This window comes from Sorex araneus, chromosome 1 (genome assembly GCF_027595985.1).
Source record: "Sorex araneus isolate mSorAra2 chromosome 1, mSorAra2.pri, whole genome shotgun sequence".
NCBI classification, from domain to species: domain Eukaryota; kingdom Metazoa; phylum Chordata; class Mammalia; order Eulipotyphla; family Soricidae; genus Sorex; species Sorex araneus.
In genome coordinates, this window is record NC_073302.1 from 13,102,289 (window position 1) to 13,119,720 (window position 17,432).

At 55.9% G+C, this 17,432-nt stretch overlaps 1 protein-coding gene across 2 annotated transcripts; it reads left to right on the forward strand.

Annotated features, from left to right (window-relative positions):
* The first annotated feature begins 402 nt into the window (after window positions 1-402).
* On the forward strand, window positions 403-15,510 carry TRAF1 (TNF receptor associated factor 1). Of its 2 annotated transcripts, XM_004615633.2 has the most exons (7): window positions 403-635; window positions 3,045-3,129; window positions 7,054-7,119; window positions 7,768-8,172; window positions 8,910-9,087; window positions 11,740-11,888; window positions 14,493-15,510. In XM_004615633.2, the coding sequence occupies exons 1-7, from the start codon at window positions 496-498 to the stop codon at window positions 14,709-14,711; spliced, it is 1,242 nt and encodes a 413-aa protein (XP_004615690.1). In that variant the 5' UTR covers window positions 403-495; the 3' UTR covers window positions 14,712-15,510. The 2 variants fall into 2 exon arrangements, with proteins under 2 accessions (XP_004615690.1, XP_055002966.1); XM_055146991.1 differs by lacking the exon at window positions 3,045-3,129 and having other exon boundaries at window positions 502-635.
* The last annotated feature ends 1,922 nt before the right edge of the window (window positions 15,511-17,432 follow it).

Sequence of the window (17,432 nt, forward strand, 5' to 3'; positions counted from 1 at the left end):
CCCTATACCTCCCGTTCCCCCCACCTATTCTCCCAGCCCTGGGGATTTCCACCAGGGAGGTCAGCATCCCCGCAGAAAATTCTAGAAAACATAAGCAAGTGGCTCGTGCTCCGTGGTCCGGTCCCTGATGAGGTGGTTCTGCAGCCCTCACTGTGCTTCCTGCAAGTCCTGTGGTTCCCGGCTCACCCCCGGCCACCCCCTGCTCGCCCTCCCGCTGCAGAGTGACCGGACCGTGTTCGAGCCTTCAGTCACCGTCCTGGGGATTTTTCTCACCACAGAGGGTAATTCCTGCCCCATCCTGGCATGACTCAGCTGTGACGATGACAGCGCGCCCCACGAGCCAGAGAGAAGATAAAGTCGTCAGACTCGCTCACCAGACCAGGAGCCCGGGGCCGGCTCTTTCCTCTCCTCTCCCCAGACACCCCGACCCAGCCAGAGCTCTGAAGGGCACCCCCCTGCCTGCTAGCCTCGGACCCCCCACTCCCCCCGCCCAGCATGGCCTCTGGCTCTGCCAACAGTCCCCGGCCGGCTCCGGATGAGAATGAGTTTCCTTTTGGGTGCCCCCCGACGGTCTGCCAGGACCCACCAGAGCCCGGGGCTGTCTGCTGCACGGCCTGTTTCTCTGCCAACGTGAGGTGAGCGGAGGTGGGGGCCCAGGGTGGGGGGGAAGGAAATGCCAGGGATGGGCTCCCTGTAAAGGGGTGGGGGGGTGCCAGGGGGGACAGGAACTTCGGTGACTTCACTTCTTTGGGCTCTGAGCTCCCACACCCTTTCCTGGCATGGTCCCTTTTGCTTGTTGGAAAGAAAAACAGCTGCAGTCTAGAACCCCCCACAAACACACACACACACACACACACACACACACACACACACACACACACACACACACACACACAGAGCTAGTGTGCCCTGGGCAGAGGAGCAGGATTGCTTCACCCTCCAACCTCAGCTTCCTGGTCTGTGAGAGGCCTGGAAAGCCGGCCCAGCCCCAGCCACTAACGCTTGAAGATAGCCCTTGTGATAATGAATTAAACTGCCCGTGAATCACAAGGCATTCTTCCTTCCACAGTATCGCCGCCCCCACCTCCCTCACCATCACCTGGAACCTGTGTTGGCTGAGCCCCATTTCTAAACGGGCCGGAGCTTTCTCTAAAACTGCGTGGCTCCATAGCATGTGGATAGGGAGCTTGTGCGTCGTTTGAATCAAACGTACCTGCATTTACGTAAACGGTGCATATCTCCATCATCTGTATGACGTCTGATGAGGATACCTTATGAAATAGGTCTTTTTTTTTCTCTTTTCTTAATTTGGGTCACACCCAGCGATGCACAGAGGTTACTCCTGGCTTTGCACTCAGGAATTACTCCTGTTGGTGCTCGGGGGAACCATATGGGATGCTGAGAATCGAACCCGGGTAGCCCGCATGCAAAGCAAATGCCCTACTCACTGTACTATTGCTCCAGCCCCGGAAATAGGTCTTGTATCACTTGTACCACTTGTCATCCCGTTGTTCATCGATTTGCTCGAGTGGGCACCAGTAACATCTCCATTCCTTCTGTTGGCTGCTAGTGTAGCCCATACTCCTTACACAACTATTATGCACCTTCTGTGTGCCAAGCTCCTTCTGATTGGTCCTCAGAAGAGCCTGCAGAGGCCCCTGTTGTGCTTGCTCATGGGACACTGTGGGCAGAGCAGAGGTGATCAGCTTGCCACACAGACAGCCCAGCCCCCTGTCAGTTTCCTGGCAAATGGCTTTTTAGAGGTCACACCCCCTCCAGTCCCTGTGTGACCTTTATTTGGGGCTTTACAGCTCAAGAAGGTGGGAAACCCAAAACCAGATCAGGCCACTGAGAAGTTCCCAGGTGGGGGTTAGGAGGCCCAGTGGAGGGGAGGGGAGCCCCGCCTGACTTGTTTCCCATCAGCTGGATGGTTCTGGGTTCTTCTCGGGCTTTTACGTGGTCTCCTGGCTTCCCTTTTCATGTTTCCATACCTGGTGGGTGGGGAGTTTGGGGTGAAGTAGATTGAATGTTTCAGGGACCCTCACCAATCCCTGTGTTCCCCCAAGGACTGTGACATTCTCTGTGGGTCCCGGACCCTGTGGGCACTTGGTCAAAGCACAAAAGCCCACTTCACCCCTTACTTTTGATCAGATTAATTTGTGGCACCAGGGATTCAACTCAGAACCTCATGTCTACAAGGCAAGTGCTTGACCCTCGTGACTTTTTTAATAAGAGGTCATGATCTTCCATGATTCCTAAAATATCACTGTGTCACTGTATCTCTGTCATCCCGTTGTTCATTGATTTACTCAAGCGGGCACCAGTATCATCTCCATTCGTCCCAGGCCTGAGATTTTAGCAGCCTCTCCTTACTCGTTTTTCCCAATGATTGGAGGCTCTTTCAGGGTCAGGGGAATGAGACCTGTTATTGTTACTGTTTTTGGCATAATGGATACGCCACGGGGAGCTTGCCAGGCTCTGCCGTGCAGGCAGGATACACTCAGTAGCTTGCCAGTCTCCAAGAGGCATAATCCTAAAATAAGAGGCCAGAAACCAGATCGAGGAAGCTGGGAAGAGCAAATGAAGTCACAAACATGCATCCCCAAGCCCTGTGTCACATATATCTGGGGATTCTGAATTTGTTCAGATTTGGGGAAAACCACAAGTACGTGATCACTCATCCCAGTGAGACAGTGATGGCCTCTTGGACCCCAGCACACTGCCATTTCTTTTTGTTTGTTTGGGGGCCACTCTGACAGTGCTCAGGACTTACTCTTGGCTCTGTGCTCAGGAGTCACTCTTGTCGGGCTCGGATGCCGAGGATCGAACCTGGGCCAGCCTCATACAAGGCAAGCGCCCTACCCACTGCACTGTCTCTCCGGCCCCACCCACCACTTGTGTGTCTGGTACTTCCAGGCTGGGTGATGTGTCGGGGACAGAGGCTACTGGTCCCATCATGAGCTGGTGGAGCTGTGGGGACCAGCTGTCCCAGGGACTGGGGAGTCATAACTGCCTCATTCAGTGGGCTCTGTTTGTGTCCCCAGGAAAGATAAGGATCAGATCTGTCCCAAATGCCGAGGGGACGCCCCCCAGTCTCTAAGCCCAGGAAGCCTTCTGTCTCAGGAGAAGGTACGTTGGCATGGCCAGGGCAAGGCATCTGTTCGCTTTCAGTGAATTGTGAGTCTCTGTTTCCATGAGATCAGGCGAAAGCAGAGCACTTTAATGGAAGGGGCGACCAGCGGCCCAGCCTCCTCGTCTCCCTCTTCCATTCTGTGCCGGCCCCAGAGAACGTTGGGCTTCCTCGAGTCCTGTAGAGCACAAGCTTGAAACTGTTGCTTAAACGAGAGGAAGCACTTGCCACAGCGGGATTACGGGCTCCCACAGGCCTCGGGGCAGGAGGGGGTACAGCCCACATTGGGGGGCAGAGACCTCTCCTTCACAAAGGGACCAGGCCCCCCCCCCACCTTTTCCACCAGGTGGAGTAGTCACTGCTTCCCTACCTGCCCCCTCCCCCTCCGTGGAAAGCTGAGGGAGAGGGTGGATCAATGGTCTGACACCTGCCCAAAACTGCAGGCGGGAAGTCTGGGGCTCCCCTGGTCCCTGAGGTTAGTGGCATTTAGGGGAACCTTGAGCCAAGGGCCAGCCACTGGTCGTGTGAGCGCATAGATGTTCTTGTGTGGTCTTTTAGGGGTTAGGCCTGTGTGCCCAAGGAAGCCTGGGACCCGGAGGGGTGGGGGTGCCAGGCACGGTGGAATTACAGTGCACCTCGGAGGCCTTGCAGCACGCCCATGCCACCTGCTTACCGGGTAGTCCCGACCTCTGGCCTCACTGCTGTCATCTCACGGAGAGGCTCAGAGCCAATCTGGGCCCTGGTGGGAGCCGCAGAGATGAAGAGATTCCTTCTGCCCTTCTTGGAGGGGTCCGTACCTGGAGTGCCCTGTCATTGGAAGGGACAGCAAAGGGGACATCTGGGGTGATTTTGGTGGGGGTTGTTTTTTGGGAGGTGTTTTCTTTTTGTGGTTTTGGGCTCACACCCGGACATGCTCAGGGGTTACTCCTGATAGTGCTCAGGGGACCACGTGGTATGCCGGGGATCGAGCCAAGGTCAGCCACGTGCGACTTTGTACTGTCTCTCCAACCCCAAGAGGACTCAGCTGGGAAATACCCTTCTCTTCTCTCTTTCTGAGGCCTATGGGCCTGCGATCATTTCTCCCACTCTGTCCCTACGGTCCCTCTAGAGTGTCAAAGGCACACTGAGTTTGATGAAGGGTGCTGTCACGGAGCCGGAACTCACTGTTGCATCAGGAAGGACAGGTCAGGCTGTTGAGTCCAGTTCCAGTTTGTTCCATGGCTTATGCCCCCTTGTGCTGTGGGATCCAGACCCCTGGACTTCCCTCCATGGAAGGGGACTCTGAGGACAGTACCACCTTCTTCATATCTGTGGGAGGCACTGGCCACTCCCTCTGGTCCTTTGTGACTGTCTCTGTGCTTTGGAGATGACTCTGCTCCCTTTACTGATGCTCCTAATTGAACTCCTGGATACCAAAGAGATAGTACAGTGGGTAGGCCACTTGCCTTCTATGTGGCTCACCCCAGGTCTACTCTCAGCATCCCATATGTTCCCCCAAGCACCGCCAGGAATGATCCTTAGCACAGAGCCAGGAGTAATCCCTAAGCATTGCCAGATGTGTCCCTCCAAAACAAAAAAAAACCATAAATGAACTCCTGAACCTGATAGGCCTGGGTTTGACAATTGTGTGTCCAAGTGGCCAGCCTGTAAGTGAGTGACCAGTCTGTGAATGAGCAAGTGGGTGAGTGGGTGGGTGAGAGTGGGTGAGTGAGTGGGTGAGTGAGTGAGTGAGTGAGTGGGTGAGTGGGTGAGTGGGTGGGTGAGTGGGTGAGTGGGTGAGTGGGTGAGTGAGTGAGTGAGTGAGTGAGTGAGTGAGTGAGTGAGTGAGTGAGTGAGTGAGTGAGCAAGTGGGCAAGTGAGTGGGCAAGTGGGTGGGCAAATGGGTGAGTGAGTGGGTGAGTGGGTGAGTGGGTGGGCGAGTGGGTGAGTGAGTGAGTGAGTGGGTGAGTGAGTGGGTGGGTGAGTGGGGAGTGAGTGGGAAGTGAGTGAGTGGGTGAGTGGGTGGGTGAGTGGGTGGGTGAGTGAGTGAGTGGGTGAGTGGGTGAGTGAGTGAGTGAGTGAGTGGGCGAATAAATGAGTGAGTGAGTGAGTGGGTGGGTGGGTGAGTGAGTGAGTGAGTAAGTGAGTGGGTGATTGAGTGGGTGAGTGAGTAGTGGGTGACGGTGCATGAGTGGGTGAATGAGTGCATGGGTGAGTGAGTGAATGAGTAGGTGAGTGAGTGAGTGGGTGGGTGAGTGGGTGAGTAGGTGAGTGAGTGAGTGGGTGAGTGAGTGAGTAGGTGAGTGAGTGAGTGGGTGAGTGAGTGAGTAGGTGAGTGAGTGAGTAAGTGAGTGAGTGAGTGAGTGAGTGAGTGAGTGAGTGAGTGAGTGAGTGAGTGAGTGAGTGAGTGAGTGAGTGAGTGAGTGAGTGAGTGGGTGGGTGAGTGGGTGAGTAAGTGAGTGAGTGAGTGAGTGTGTGAGTGAGTGAGTATAAGACTAAGAGCAGCCTGGCTGGCAGAGGCCTCTCTGGGCCCCTCTGTCCCCTCCTCTGTCAACCCCTGGAGGCAGTTCACCCGGCACCTGCCCACTCACCCCCATGATGACCCTAAATCTATTTCCATTTGGAAGGCACTGTGACCAGCCAGGCTGCCCCCTTCTCCCAGAGCGCTCCCCAGCAAGGTGGCACCAGAGCCCTAGTCTGCGACTCTTCCCTTTGTCCCTCCATGACCTCACTTCACACCCACACCTTTAGGACTGTGGAGGGGTCCATCCACCAGCTGGTAGAGAGCCAGCAAAGTCCTCCATCTCCGTCAGTAGCCGGGAACAAGCCTCACTCCAGCCCTTTAGCTTCCACACAAGCAGTGACCTGCCGAGAGGCTTCCCGTGCACACACCCCACCCCCTGTGGACTCTGGCCAAGGCTCCTCTGCCCCTCTCCCCGGCGAATATCTGTTTCCTCTTCATTGGGAACAACCTATTTCAGGCCCTGGGGTCAATCCTGCTCTTAGCTGATTTTGTGTTCCCGTAAGGACCCCCAGCTGTCACTCGCTTTCCAGGGAAACAACTAGTGAAGCTTTGGGTTTGCTCAACACGAAGCACCTCTGCGCATTTCTCCTTCCATCCACATCCCAGCGTGTGTCGCACTGTGAGCTCAGCCCTTAAAAGAAGGGCCACAAAGCTCTTGGGAAACCAAGACATTATTGAGCGGGCACATTAGTCATGGTGCTGGTCATCCAGGGTGATGGACGGCTCGTGCAGTCTGTGGCTGTGTCTCCTCTGGCGTCCGACCCATCTCCCCAGCTCCTTCCTCTGATCCGCTTTGCCTTTTCTAGAACCTCTCAAGAGTATCATCACCTAGTCCAGAGTCTTTGGGATTTGACCCCTTTGATAAGACAGAACAGTTCTGTGTCCCTGAGTATATCTGCTCGCAATAAATAAATAAATAAATAAATAAATAAATAAATAAATAAATAAATAAATAAATAGATAAGAGACATGAAATTCTGCCATGTTTGTGAAATGCAGTAGCTGGAAAGGACCTGGTCTGGGGCAGGCATGTCTCGGTCAGGGCAAATTGCCAGGCAGGGAGGCTGATGGGGGTGGGCAGCCCTCGCAAGTGATCAGGTTGTTCTCTCCATGTAGGCACTGGTGTCAGCATTGGCACCCAGCTTCCACCCTCCCCAGGCCAGGGGGAGGGGGAGCCCACGAGGGAAAGATTCTTGTGAAGCTGGCGAGGACCTGTCCTGCCAGGCGAAGCAGCAGTCCTGGGAAGGGTCCAGCAGCGGGAGGACACAAAGGCCCCACTTTCAAGGAAGGTCCCGGAAGGGCAGAAGCTCAAGCGGGAGAGGGGTCACCCAAGCAGAGGGAACGGTTTCCGCCCTGGGATCGGGGAATTCTGGTGCTTTGGGCTCTCCCAGAACTTGGGTGATGTGGTTTTCACTTCCAGGACCTTCCCAAGGTGTCGGAGGCTGGAGTCGGGTGTCCCTTTGCAGGGGTCGGCTGCTCCTTCAAGGTAAGCATCCGAGGGTGAGGAAGGACACGGGTGAGTGTCCTCTCCTGCTGCCACGTCTCCCCATTCCAGCCCCACTGGGAATTTCCCGGCATTCTAAGACCCTCCTTTAGATATCCCTCGCACTTGTGAATTTGGGGGACAGCTGGCCCCACTGTAGGTGATCTTGCTTGTCTCACCTGGTTCCTGGCACCATCTCCAAAGGAGTGGCCAGCCACCCCGGACCCCTCTCCATGGTCCTGAATCACCCTTGGCTCGTGGAGGGCAGGGCTGGGTGTTGTTCTGGAGCTCTTGCTCCCTGCGGGGGTGCCCATCTGATGCCAAATCCTGGGTCTTCATCCTCTACCCTCCAAATACCTCCTACCTCAGACTAGCCAACTTCAGCACTGCGAGGGGGGATGGATCCGAATTTCCTTGACAGTCTTTGAAGGGGCGAGTGCAGGAACCTCCGCTACGTCCTACAACTCTCCTCCCCTTCTCTGGCTTTGGTTTAGTTTGGGGTTTGGGTTGGGGCCACAACCGGCAGTGCTCAGGGCTTCCTCCTGCCTCTGCACTCAAGGATCGCTCCTGGCTAGACTCGGGGGGCCCCTAGAGGGCACTGGCGATGGAAGCCGGGTCTGTTTTCACTGATCGGCCCCGCTCTCTCTGCAGGGGAGCCCTACGTTCTTGCAGGAGCATGAGGTTTCGTCTCAGGCCTCCCACCTGAACCTGCTGCTGGAGATGATGAAACAGTGGAAGGCCCAGCTGGGCTCTGGCCTGGGCTCCGGGCCCGTGGCCCTGGAGCAGAACCTGTCCGACCTGCAGCTTCAGAAGGAGGGCGCGGGGGGCCTGGAGGTGGACTGCTACCGTGCCCCCTGCTCCGAGAGCCAGGAGGCGCGGGCCCTGCAGCACTGCATGAAGGACAAACTCTTGGCGGAGCTGGAGGGGAAGCTGTGTGTGTTTGAGAATATCGTGGCCGTCCTCAACAAGGAGGTGGAGGCCTCACACCTGGCCTTGGCCGCCTCCATCCACCAGAGCCAGCTGGACCGCGAGCACATCCAGAACTTAGAACAGAGGGTGAGCGTGGGGGGTGCAGGGGAAGCAAGTCTGCCTATCAGGCCAGCCCAGGGGGGACCGTTTCCCTCCACCTCAACTCCTGGGCAGTCCGTGGACTAGCGTTCTCCCTAAGTATTCGCCCAGCTCAGGGCAGTCACGCCCACCTCAAAGCCTACCTTCCTGTGTCCTGGGTCTTCTCCGAGAGCTCCAGATTAGAAGTTACAGTCAAGGTCAGCGCCCAACTCCGACCAGTGTTTCAGCGGCTTTGCTAAAACCGCCTCAGTAGGACACTCCCTCCCCGAGCAGCTCATTCTGTTTGCTGGACAACTTCCACTAAGGAGAAAGGTATTCCTGGGGCTGGAGAGATATAGTACTGTGGGCAGGGCCCTTGCCTTGCACGCAGCCAACCCAAGTTGGATCCCCAGCACCACCTACGGTCTCCTGAGCCTGCCAGGAATGACCCCTGAGGGCAGACTCAGTGGAAAGCCCTGGGCACCAACAGGAGTAGCCCAGACACCAAGAGAGATGGAGAGAGAGGGAGAGAGAAAAAGAGAGAGGGCATGAGAGCCACTGAGCCAGGCCAGGGGTTGGAGCATAGAGAGGAAGAGCTTTGCAAGCCAGGACTCCTTTGCCAGAGGACCAGGAAGGAGGGAGAATTCCAGGGAGGAGGAAGAGTATGTGCAGAGGCAGACACGCATGTCGGGGGCAGGCCAGCTCAGACAGCCTTCCCGAGTCCCCAGCTGAATGTTTCCTTCCAGGTGCTCGAGCTGCAGCAGACACTGGCCCAGAAAGACCAGGCCCTGGGCAAGGTGGAGCAGGGCCTGCGCCTCATGGAGGAGGCCTCCTTCGACGGCACCTTCCTGTGGAAGATCACCAACGTGGCCAGGCGGTGCCAGGAGTCAGCCAGCGGCAGGACCATCAGCCTCTTCTCCCCAGGTAACCCTGCCTGGGTGGCCACCCAGGTGGTCGGGGACCGAGGCAGAGGCAGGCCCTGCCTGGACCCGGAAAGCAGCAGGAAGAACCTCTCCCCACCCAGCTCTGCTGGGCCCACCTTCACCTCCCTGCATCCCACTCACGTCCTGCAGGTCCCCCTCGTCATCAGCTTCAGGTGGCTGTTGGCTGTGGAGGCCCCTGTGGCCAAGCTGGAGCTCATGCGAATGAGAGGCACGTCCAGAGGCATTTCCACAGGGGACCCTCTGGCCCTGCAGGCCTGGTGGCACCAAGTCCCACGAGGTGCCCACAGGTGCGGGCAGGGGTGGCTTCTGTGCAAAGTAGCTCAGTTGGTGGGTCAGGCTTCCTCCCTGGTGTCTTTTGAGCTCTCCAAAAGGAGCACACACGCCTCCATATGAGTGAAATGTTTCTGCCGGGTCCCTTCCCTTCCTCCCCCCACCCCAGCAGGGGACTGTACCCCAGTGGGTCATTAAAAAGGATTTATGCAAGGCCAGAGGGATACTCGAATAAGGAGGGTGCTTGCTTCGCATCGGGCAAAGCCAGATTCCATCCCTGGCACCCCCTATGGCCCCTGGAACCTCAGGAGTGATGCCTGAGCACCACCAGGTATGGCCCAAAACACAAAAAAAAATAGAAGAAGAAGAAGAAGGAGAAGGAGAAGGAGAAGGAGAAGGAGAAGGAGAAGGAGAAGGAGAAGGAGAAGGAGAAGGAGAAGGAGAAGAAGAAGAAGAAGAAAAGAACAAGAGGATTCTGGGGGCTGGAGCGATAGCACAGCGGGTAGGGCATTTGCCTTGCACGAGGCCGACCCAGGTTCGATTCCCAGCATCCCCTATGGTCCCCTGAGCACCGCCAGGAGTAATTCCTGAGTGCAGAGCCAGGAGTAACCCCTGTGCATCTCCAGGTGTGACCCAAAAAGAAAAAAAAAAGAACAAGAGGGGGCCGGAGTGATAGCACAGCGGGTAGGGCGTTTGCCTTGCACGCGGCCGATCCGGGTTCGATCCCCGGCATCCCATATGGTCCCCCAAGCACTGCCAGGAGTAATTCCTGAGTGCAAAGCCAGGAGTAACCCCTGAGCATCGCTGGGTGTGACCCAAAAAGAAAAAAAAAAAAGAACAAGAGGATTCTGCAGGTGACAAGTTCTAGGCACCTTCCCCCCTGCCCCAGCTTCATTCTCTGTCATCCACTCTGCTGCCTCCTCGCCAAACCTGATGTCCACTCTCAGGGTTGACCAGGCCCCTCTGCACAGAAAGCAGGGCTAGGGGGAGGCCGTGCCCCTGCCACAGTGTCCCTAGCTCCCCATCTTACCCCACGGTGAGGGCACTGCTGAATCTGCCCACCTCTCCTCCAGGCAGCCCTATCTGTCCCCGCATCCCCTAGCCCCTTTTGGTCCTTTCCAGAGGTGCCTGGGGTGCTGGCCAGCCCCCAGTATCACCCACAGCACCCTTGCGGCTGCCCAGGGAGAGCCCGCTTCAGAGGCCACCACTTCACCTTACTCAGATGATTCATCCCTTTGGTTCTCTGCCCAGTGACCGGCATGCCAGGGAGCAGCCCCCTCTCGCCCTGCCTCGAGGCACACCCCGCCCAGCACGGCAGAGAGAACTCTGTGTGAGGGAGCCCCCAGAAGCTGGCTCTGCCCCTGGCACACTGGCCAGCCTGTGCTGGACTCGGACTATCAACAGCAGCTTAGATCCAGCCAGCAGGTCCCGGGGGCCGGCAGCAGCACCATGCCCTGAGCACCTCAGAAATACAGATTCTCAAACACAGGGTGGTCTCACTTACCTTTTTTTTTTTAGCCTTTGGGTCACACCTGGGGATGCACAGGGGTTACTCCTGGCTCTGCACTCAGGAATTACTCCTGGCGGTGCTCAGGGGACCATATGGGATGCTGGGAATTGAACCTGGGTCGGCCTTGTGCAAGGCAAATGCCCTACCCGCTGTGCTGTCGCTCCAGCCCTGGTCTCACTTTATCTGTGGGATAGAGAATACTGGAGGAGGAAATGTAGCAGAGGGTGGACGCCTAGATCACCCTTGACCCCTGTGTTTAGAGAGAAGAACAGAGAAGTAAAGAAATCAAGCAGGGGAGAAGAGAACAGGAAGTAATGGGCAAACAGACGTCAGGGCTTCAGTTATATTTGTGATATGGGTCAGCGGTATAGTGATATAATCGAAACACAGACTCAGGAACACTGGAAACATGAAATCAAAGTCGGGATCACTGGAACATCGGATAATGTGCCCGTCAAATTGACAGGTGGGGATGGGGAACATTGGTGGAGGGAAGTTGACACTGGATGGGTGTGAAATATTAAATGCCTAACACTCAATTCTCAATAACTTTGTAAACCATAGCTCTTCAATTAGATAATCAAAAAAGAAATACAAGATTCTCTACCGCCCCCATATTCCCAACATTGGAGTTGGCAGCTCTGGGTCAGGGAGGGTGAGCAGCGGCTGATTCTGACGGCCAGTGGACAGTCCCCGGGCTGCATGGTCCCCAAGCACTGTCCCTGGGAAGAATGCTGGACGCCAGGCCCAGAGTGCTCAGAGGGGAGCCCCAAGCGTGGGCCTGCGCAGATTCCCGTCTGCAAAGGGGTTTCTCCCACCGCCCCTGTGCTGACGCCGCTCTCCACCCTGCAGCCTTCTACACCTCCAAGTACGGTTACAAGCTGTGCCTCCGGCTCTACCTGAACGGAGATGGCGTGGGAAAGAGGACACACCTGTCTCTCTTCATCGTGATCATGAGAGGGGAGTACGACGCTCTGCTGCCGTGGCCTTTCCGGAACAAGGTAAGGGGAGGCTTGGGGGTCTGGGGGATGCCCAGCCCCAGGCCTTGTTTCTATCCCAGTCCCTTGGTCCTGGTGTAGCCAGGAACTAGCCCTGACCATGTGAGCTCAGCCTTTTTCCCTCTTCACATGCTCCACTTCCTCATTTCTTTTTTTTTTCTTTTTGGGTCACACCTGGCGATACACAGGGGTTACTCCTGGTTTTGCACTCAGGAATTACTCCTGGCGGTGCTCAGGGGACCATATGGGATGCTGGGATTCAAACCCAGGTCGGCCGTGTGCAAGGCAAATGCCCTACCCGCTATGTTATCGCTCCAGCCCCCACCACTTCCTCATTTCTAAAATGAAAGGGTGAATCCACATCTAAGTATCCAAGGCTCCTTCCTGCTCCCTGAGTCCAGGGAGCACATTTTAGCAAAGGCCTGCATCAGCTGTTGGCTTGCACGCAGTTGACAGTGGCTCGGTCCCGCATGCTCCATATGGCACCTCAAGCCCCACTAGGAGTGATACCTGAGTGCCGTCAGAAGTAAGCCCTGAGCACACCATGTGTGGCCCAAAAAACATAAAAATGTAAAAAGAGAGGGAGGGAGGAAGGGAAAGAAAGAAGGGAAGGAAGGAAGGAAGGAAGGAAGGAAGGAAGGAAGGAAGGAAGGAAGGAAGGAAGGAAGGAAGGAAGGAAGGAAGGAAGGAAGGAAGGAAGGAAGGAAGGAAGGAAGGAAGGAAGGAAGGAAGGAAGGAAACTCTTCCCCCACCAAAAGATCAAAAAAGGAAAGAAAAAAAGCAATGTGAGGCTACATACTATATGGTTCCAGTCATCTGACCTTCTGTGAACGGACAGGTTTTAGAGAGCGTTCAAAGGGTCTGTGGCTGCGGGGACGTGGCGGGAGCAGGTGGGTGGACCGCAGTGGGACTCTATCACTCTCCAGGCAGCTGCCTTTCGTGGTGCACCTGTGGATCCCCTGAGAGGAGCTGATGATGCTGTGGGGGATGGGCAGGTGCCTCTGTGGGTCAGTGACTGTAGGAAAATCCCAGCTCTGGGGCGGGGGTGTGGAATCTCTATTTTCCACCCTAGTCATCTCAGGCACCTACAAGTGCTCTGGCAATGAGGCCAATTAAAATGGTCCAAGTGGGGCTGGAGCGATAGCACAGTGGGTTGGGCATTTGCCTTGCACGCGGCTGACCCGGGTTTGATTCCCAGAATCCCATATGGTCCCCTGAGCACTGCCAGGGGTAATTCCTGAGTGCAGAGCCAGGAGTAACTCCTGTGCGTTGCCAGGTATGACCCAAAAAGCAAAAATAAATAAACAAATAAAATAAAATAAAATGATCCAAGCAGGGGTGAGTGGGGAGAGTCAGGCATTGCTGCAGGTGACAGCAGGGGGGAGCAGGAGGACATGGAGAGAAAGAAAAGGCAGGGCGGGCAGAGACCCAGACCCAGGGGTGGGGGACTCCCATGTCTATAGGGGAGAGTTTAAATCTACCAAGAGTGACAATGGGCCTCATACCATGAGTCGTCATGCTTGAACATCAAGATTTCTCTCTTTTTTTGATTTTTGGGTCACACCCGGCAATGCACAGGGGTTACTCCTGGCTTTGCGTTCAGGAATTACTCCTGGAGGTGCTCAGGGGACCATATAGGATGCTGGGAATCGAACCCAGGTTGGCTGATTGCAAGGCAAACGCCCTCCCCACTGTGCTATCACTCCTGTTCCAAGATGTCTCTCTTTTTTTTTAATAAGCATTTTTTCTTCTTTAGACACTGTAATTTGCAGTTGTGTTCATGCTAGAGTTTCAGGCTTACAATAATTCAATACCAACCCCACCAGCTTCCCTTCGCCCATGCCCCTAGCTTCCCTTCACCCCTCACCCCTGCCCCCAGCAGGCACATTTTGGGGGGACCACACCTGGCAGTATCCAAGGCTTACTCCTGATTCTGTGCTCAGGAATCACTCCTGGAGGGGCTCGAGGGATCCATATGGGGTGCCGGGGATTGAACTAGAGCTGGTTGTGTGCAAGGCAAAGTGCCCTGCCGTGTACTACCGCTCCGGCCCCTGCAGGCACATCTTTAAGATGAATGATCGAGGTTTGGGTGTCATGCCTCAGTATTGCCGACCGTGGTAGCAATATAAGCACAGACCACCCATCAACAGCCCTGATGTGTCCACAGTTCTCAGCCCCACCCCTGTTACTTTAAGATTTTTTTTAGACCTTTCCAGGGTTCCTGATGGGCAGCATGGTTGAAGAAGGGCTGCGGTAGGGAGAGTGACGTGTGCCTGGAAGGGGGTAGTGTGGCTTTAAGCCTATTTGGCTTGTTGGGGGCTCACACCCCTCCCCCTTGGGTTCCAGCACACTCTCCATCCAGCATAGAAAGGAGCGTCCTTCTACAGGAAGTCCCACCTCCTTATCCAAACTCCAGCCTCACCTCTCGTCACCACCGCCCACCGGGATGATTCCGGAATAGCCCTCTTCCTCTTACCTCATCACAGGGTACCCTCTCCCCCAGACAGGCTCAGAATCCCCAGTGTGTCCCTGTCCAGCACCCGTGGCATCTGCCATCCTGCTCAGGCGGGAGATAGGGAGACTGAGCCCTTCCCCCTTCGCCCGCAGGTCACCTTCATGCTGCTGGACCAGAACAACCGAGAACACGCCATCGACGCCTTCCGGCCCGACCTGAACTCAGCGTCCTTCCAGCGGCCCCAGAGCGAGACCAACGTGGCCAGCGGCTGCCCCCTCTTCTTCCCGCTCAGCCGGCTACAGTCCCCCAAGCACGCCTACGTCAGGGACGACGCCATGTTCCTCAAGTGCATCGTGGACACCAGCACTTAGGAGAAAGGGAGGGGGGCTCCCACTGGGATTTGGGAGTCTCCTACCTGGGGTGCCCCAGGCCCCAGGGCCCAACAGCAGGCTGGCCTGGGCAGAGCAAGGCTGAATCACCGCACTGGCCCCCATGGGAGACCTGGAAGCAAGCGGGGCAGGACTTCTGCACTGACCATTTGCCCCACCAGCCCTGAACAGTGAGGTGGACTCTCGCCAGGACAGGGAGGAGCTGGGAACCGAGCCTGGGGGTCCCCAGCAAAGATGCCACAGTGGGGGAGATCTCTGCACAGCCCCCCGGGGAAGGGGTTTCCCAGCTGTCTGGAGTCAGGAGAGGAGAGACCGGCTGTCGCTCTGGATTCTGTCTGTCTGTCCGGGTCTGGACGGGCAAAGGAGCTAAGCCAAGCCAGTGGTCGGGCTGCAGAGGTGGTGCGGGCACCAGATTGGAGCTGGAGCGTCTCCCGGGTTCCAGAGCAGAAAACATCTCATTCAAGGCCTCCTGCCCAGGGGAGGAGAAGGAATGTTCTAGAAATGTTCTGGAGCCTCTTGCCTCTGGGCCCAGCAGATCCCTGTCACTCTGGGCCTGGCAGCCAGCTGCTGCCCCCCAGAGAGGAGCACCCCGTGGCCCTGTGTGCAGTATCCTGCACCCCTCCCCAGGAGAAATGGTGGGGGCATCAGTTCTTGCTCTCCTGTGGGCCAGGCCCACCTACTGCACTTTCCAGAAGCCTCTGAGCCCTGAGGGCCCCAGGGATTCCCTCATCTGCTACTTAGGGTTTCTGAGCCTCTGCCGTCGGTGGACCCTTAAAATATGTATAAAACCGAAGCTGTTTTTAAAAACCTTTTAGTGTTTGCACGACATGCTGCGGGTCTGAGGGGACCTGGTGTGGGGACCTGGTGTGGCGAGCGTCAGGCGGAGGCCTGCGTGCTGACTCTGTCTCCCCAGCCCTCGAGGCACGTCAGCTGGTAGGACCTTCCTTCCGGCCTCTGTCTGCCACTTTCCATGGAGCTCACTCGGGTCCAGGAACCTGGACAGCCGCACGTAGGGGAGAGGAGAGGGTCTTTGCAGGCTTTAGCCAACCCAGTCCTGGGGCAGGGGCTGGAACTCGGATGGAAGCTCATACCTCCCTCCCTGCATGCCTGAGGCCCTGGATTCAATCCCCGGTTACCCCTCCTACACACACACACACACACACACACACACACACACACACACACACACACGACACATATACACCCACGCATACATAACACACAAACATGCACATATACACACAGTGCACACATACACACACCCACACACATACACATACAGACATGCACACGCATATACACACATGCGCACACACACACTTGCAAACATATACACCCACGAACACATAACACACAAACACACACAGTGCACACATACACAAACCCATGCACATACACATACATACATGCACACACACACACTTGACACATATACACCCACAAACACATAACAAACATAGAGTGCACATATACACACACCCAGGCACATGCATATACAGACATACACACATGCATATACACATGCGCGTGCGCGCGCGCACGCACACACACACACACACACACACAGAGCCCCATTCCGCCGAGCTCCTTCTTGACTTTACAGATCCCTAGAGACTGCCCACTTCAGGGTGGGACCCTCTTGTCCCCTCACTCCTCCTCTTCCACCCATTCTTGCTCTCCTCGCCAAGGCTGCACACAGCACACAACACACATCTGGAGCCTCAAGCCGCCTGGGAAATGGGTCGGCACACCTGCAGGTTCTGGCGCATGTATCCAGCCTGGCGTAGCTGATGGGCCTCGCAGAGGGTTCAGCATCTGCATTTGAAAACGGGGAACCCCACCCTCCTTGGAGGGCTTATTGGATCCACTCGTTGAAGTCAGGAAGGCTTCATGAAGGAGGTGGCATTTCAACTCAGCTTTCAAATAAATTAGAGGTGCAAAAGAATGGGGGTGTGGAAAGAGAAAAAGTGCTGGTGCCAAAGAGCCATATATTCATGACAGGTGGAATCAGGGAGCAGAAGGCAGAAAGTTGGGGGTGTGCCCGAGCACAGAAGGCGGCCCTGGAGGTGATCATGGGGCCGGGGGGCAAGCTACCCGTGATGTATTCAATATGCCAAAAACAGTAACAATAAGTCTCACAATGAGAGACGTTACTGGTGCCCGCTCGAGCAAATCAATGAGCAACGGGATGACAGTGACAGTGACAGTGGTTTGGGGGAGGAAGGGCAGACCTCACAGTGCTCAGGGTTTAGTCCTGGCTTTACTCTCAGGATCACTCAAGGTGGGCTTGGGGGACTCTATGTGGTTCTGGGGATCAGAGCCCAGGTCAGCTGTGTGCCAGGCAAGTGCCCTTACCATCTGTACTATCACTCCAGCCCCAAATTTGGTTCTTTCAGTTTTTCTTTTGTTTGCGGGGTACTGCAACAAGCAGTGCTTAGTACTTACTCCTAGCTCTGCACCCAGGGATCACTCCTAGCAGGCTCGGAGGACCAGGTAGGGTGCTAGGACCCAGCCTGGGTTGCCCGTGTGCAAGGCAGACACCCTACCCGCTGTACTAGTGCTCCAGCAACCCCGAACTTCAGTTCTTGAATAGCCACAATGTAATGTTGTGACAATCATTCAAGTCCCTGACTTCAGCCATCGCTGCCGTTTATGTTGCGACTGGCCTGAGAGGAAGGTTTTACCCTTCTCAATCTGTAGGAG

Excerpts from the sequence above, each read along its gene's own strand:
- TRAF1 (XM_004615633.2), top strand. The coding sequence starts at position 496 with ATGGCCTCTGGCTCTGCCAACAGTCCCCGGCCGGCTCCGGATGAGAAT. Across the intron at positions 7,120-7,767 it reads GGGTCGGCTGCTCCTTCAAG|GGGAGCCCTACGTTCTTGCA; the intron begins GTAAGCATCCGA and ends CTCTCTCTGCAG. Across the intron at positions 9,088-11,739 it reads CATCAGCCTCTTCTCCCCAG|CCTTCTACACCTCCAAGTAC; the intron begins GTAACCCTGCCT and ends TCCACCCTGCAG.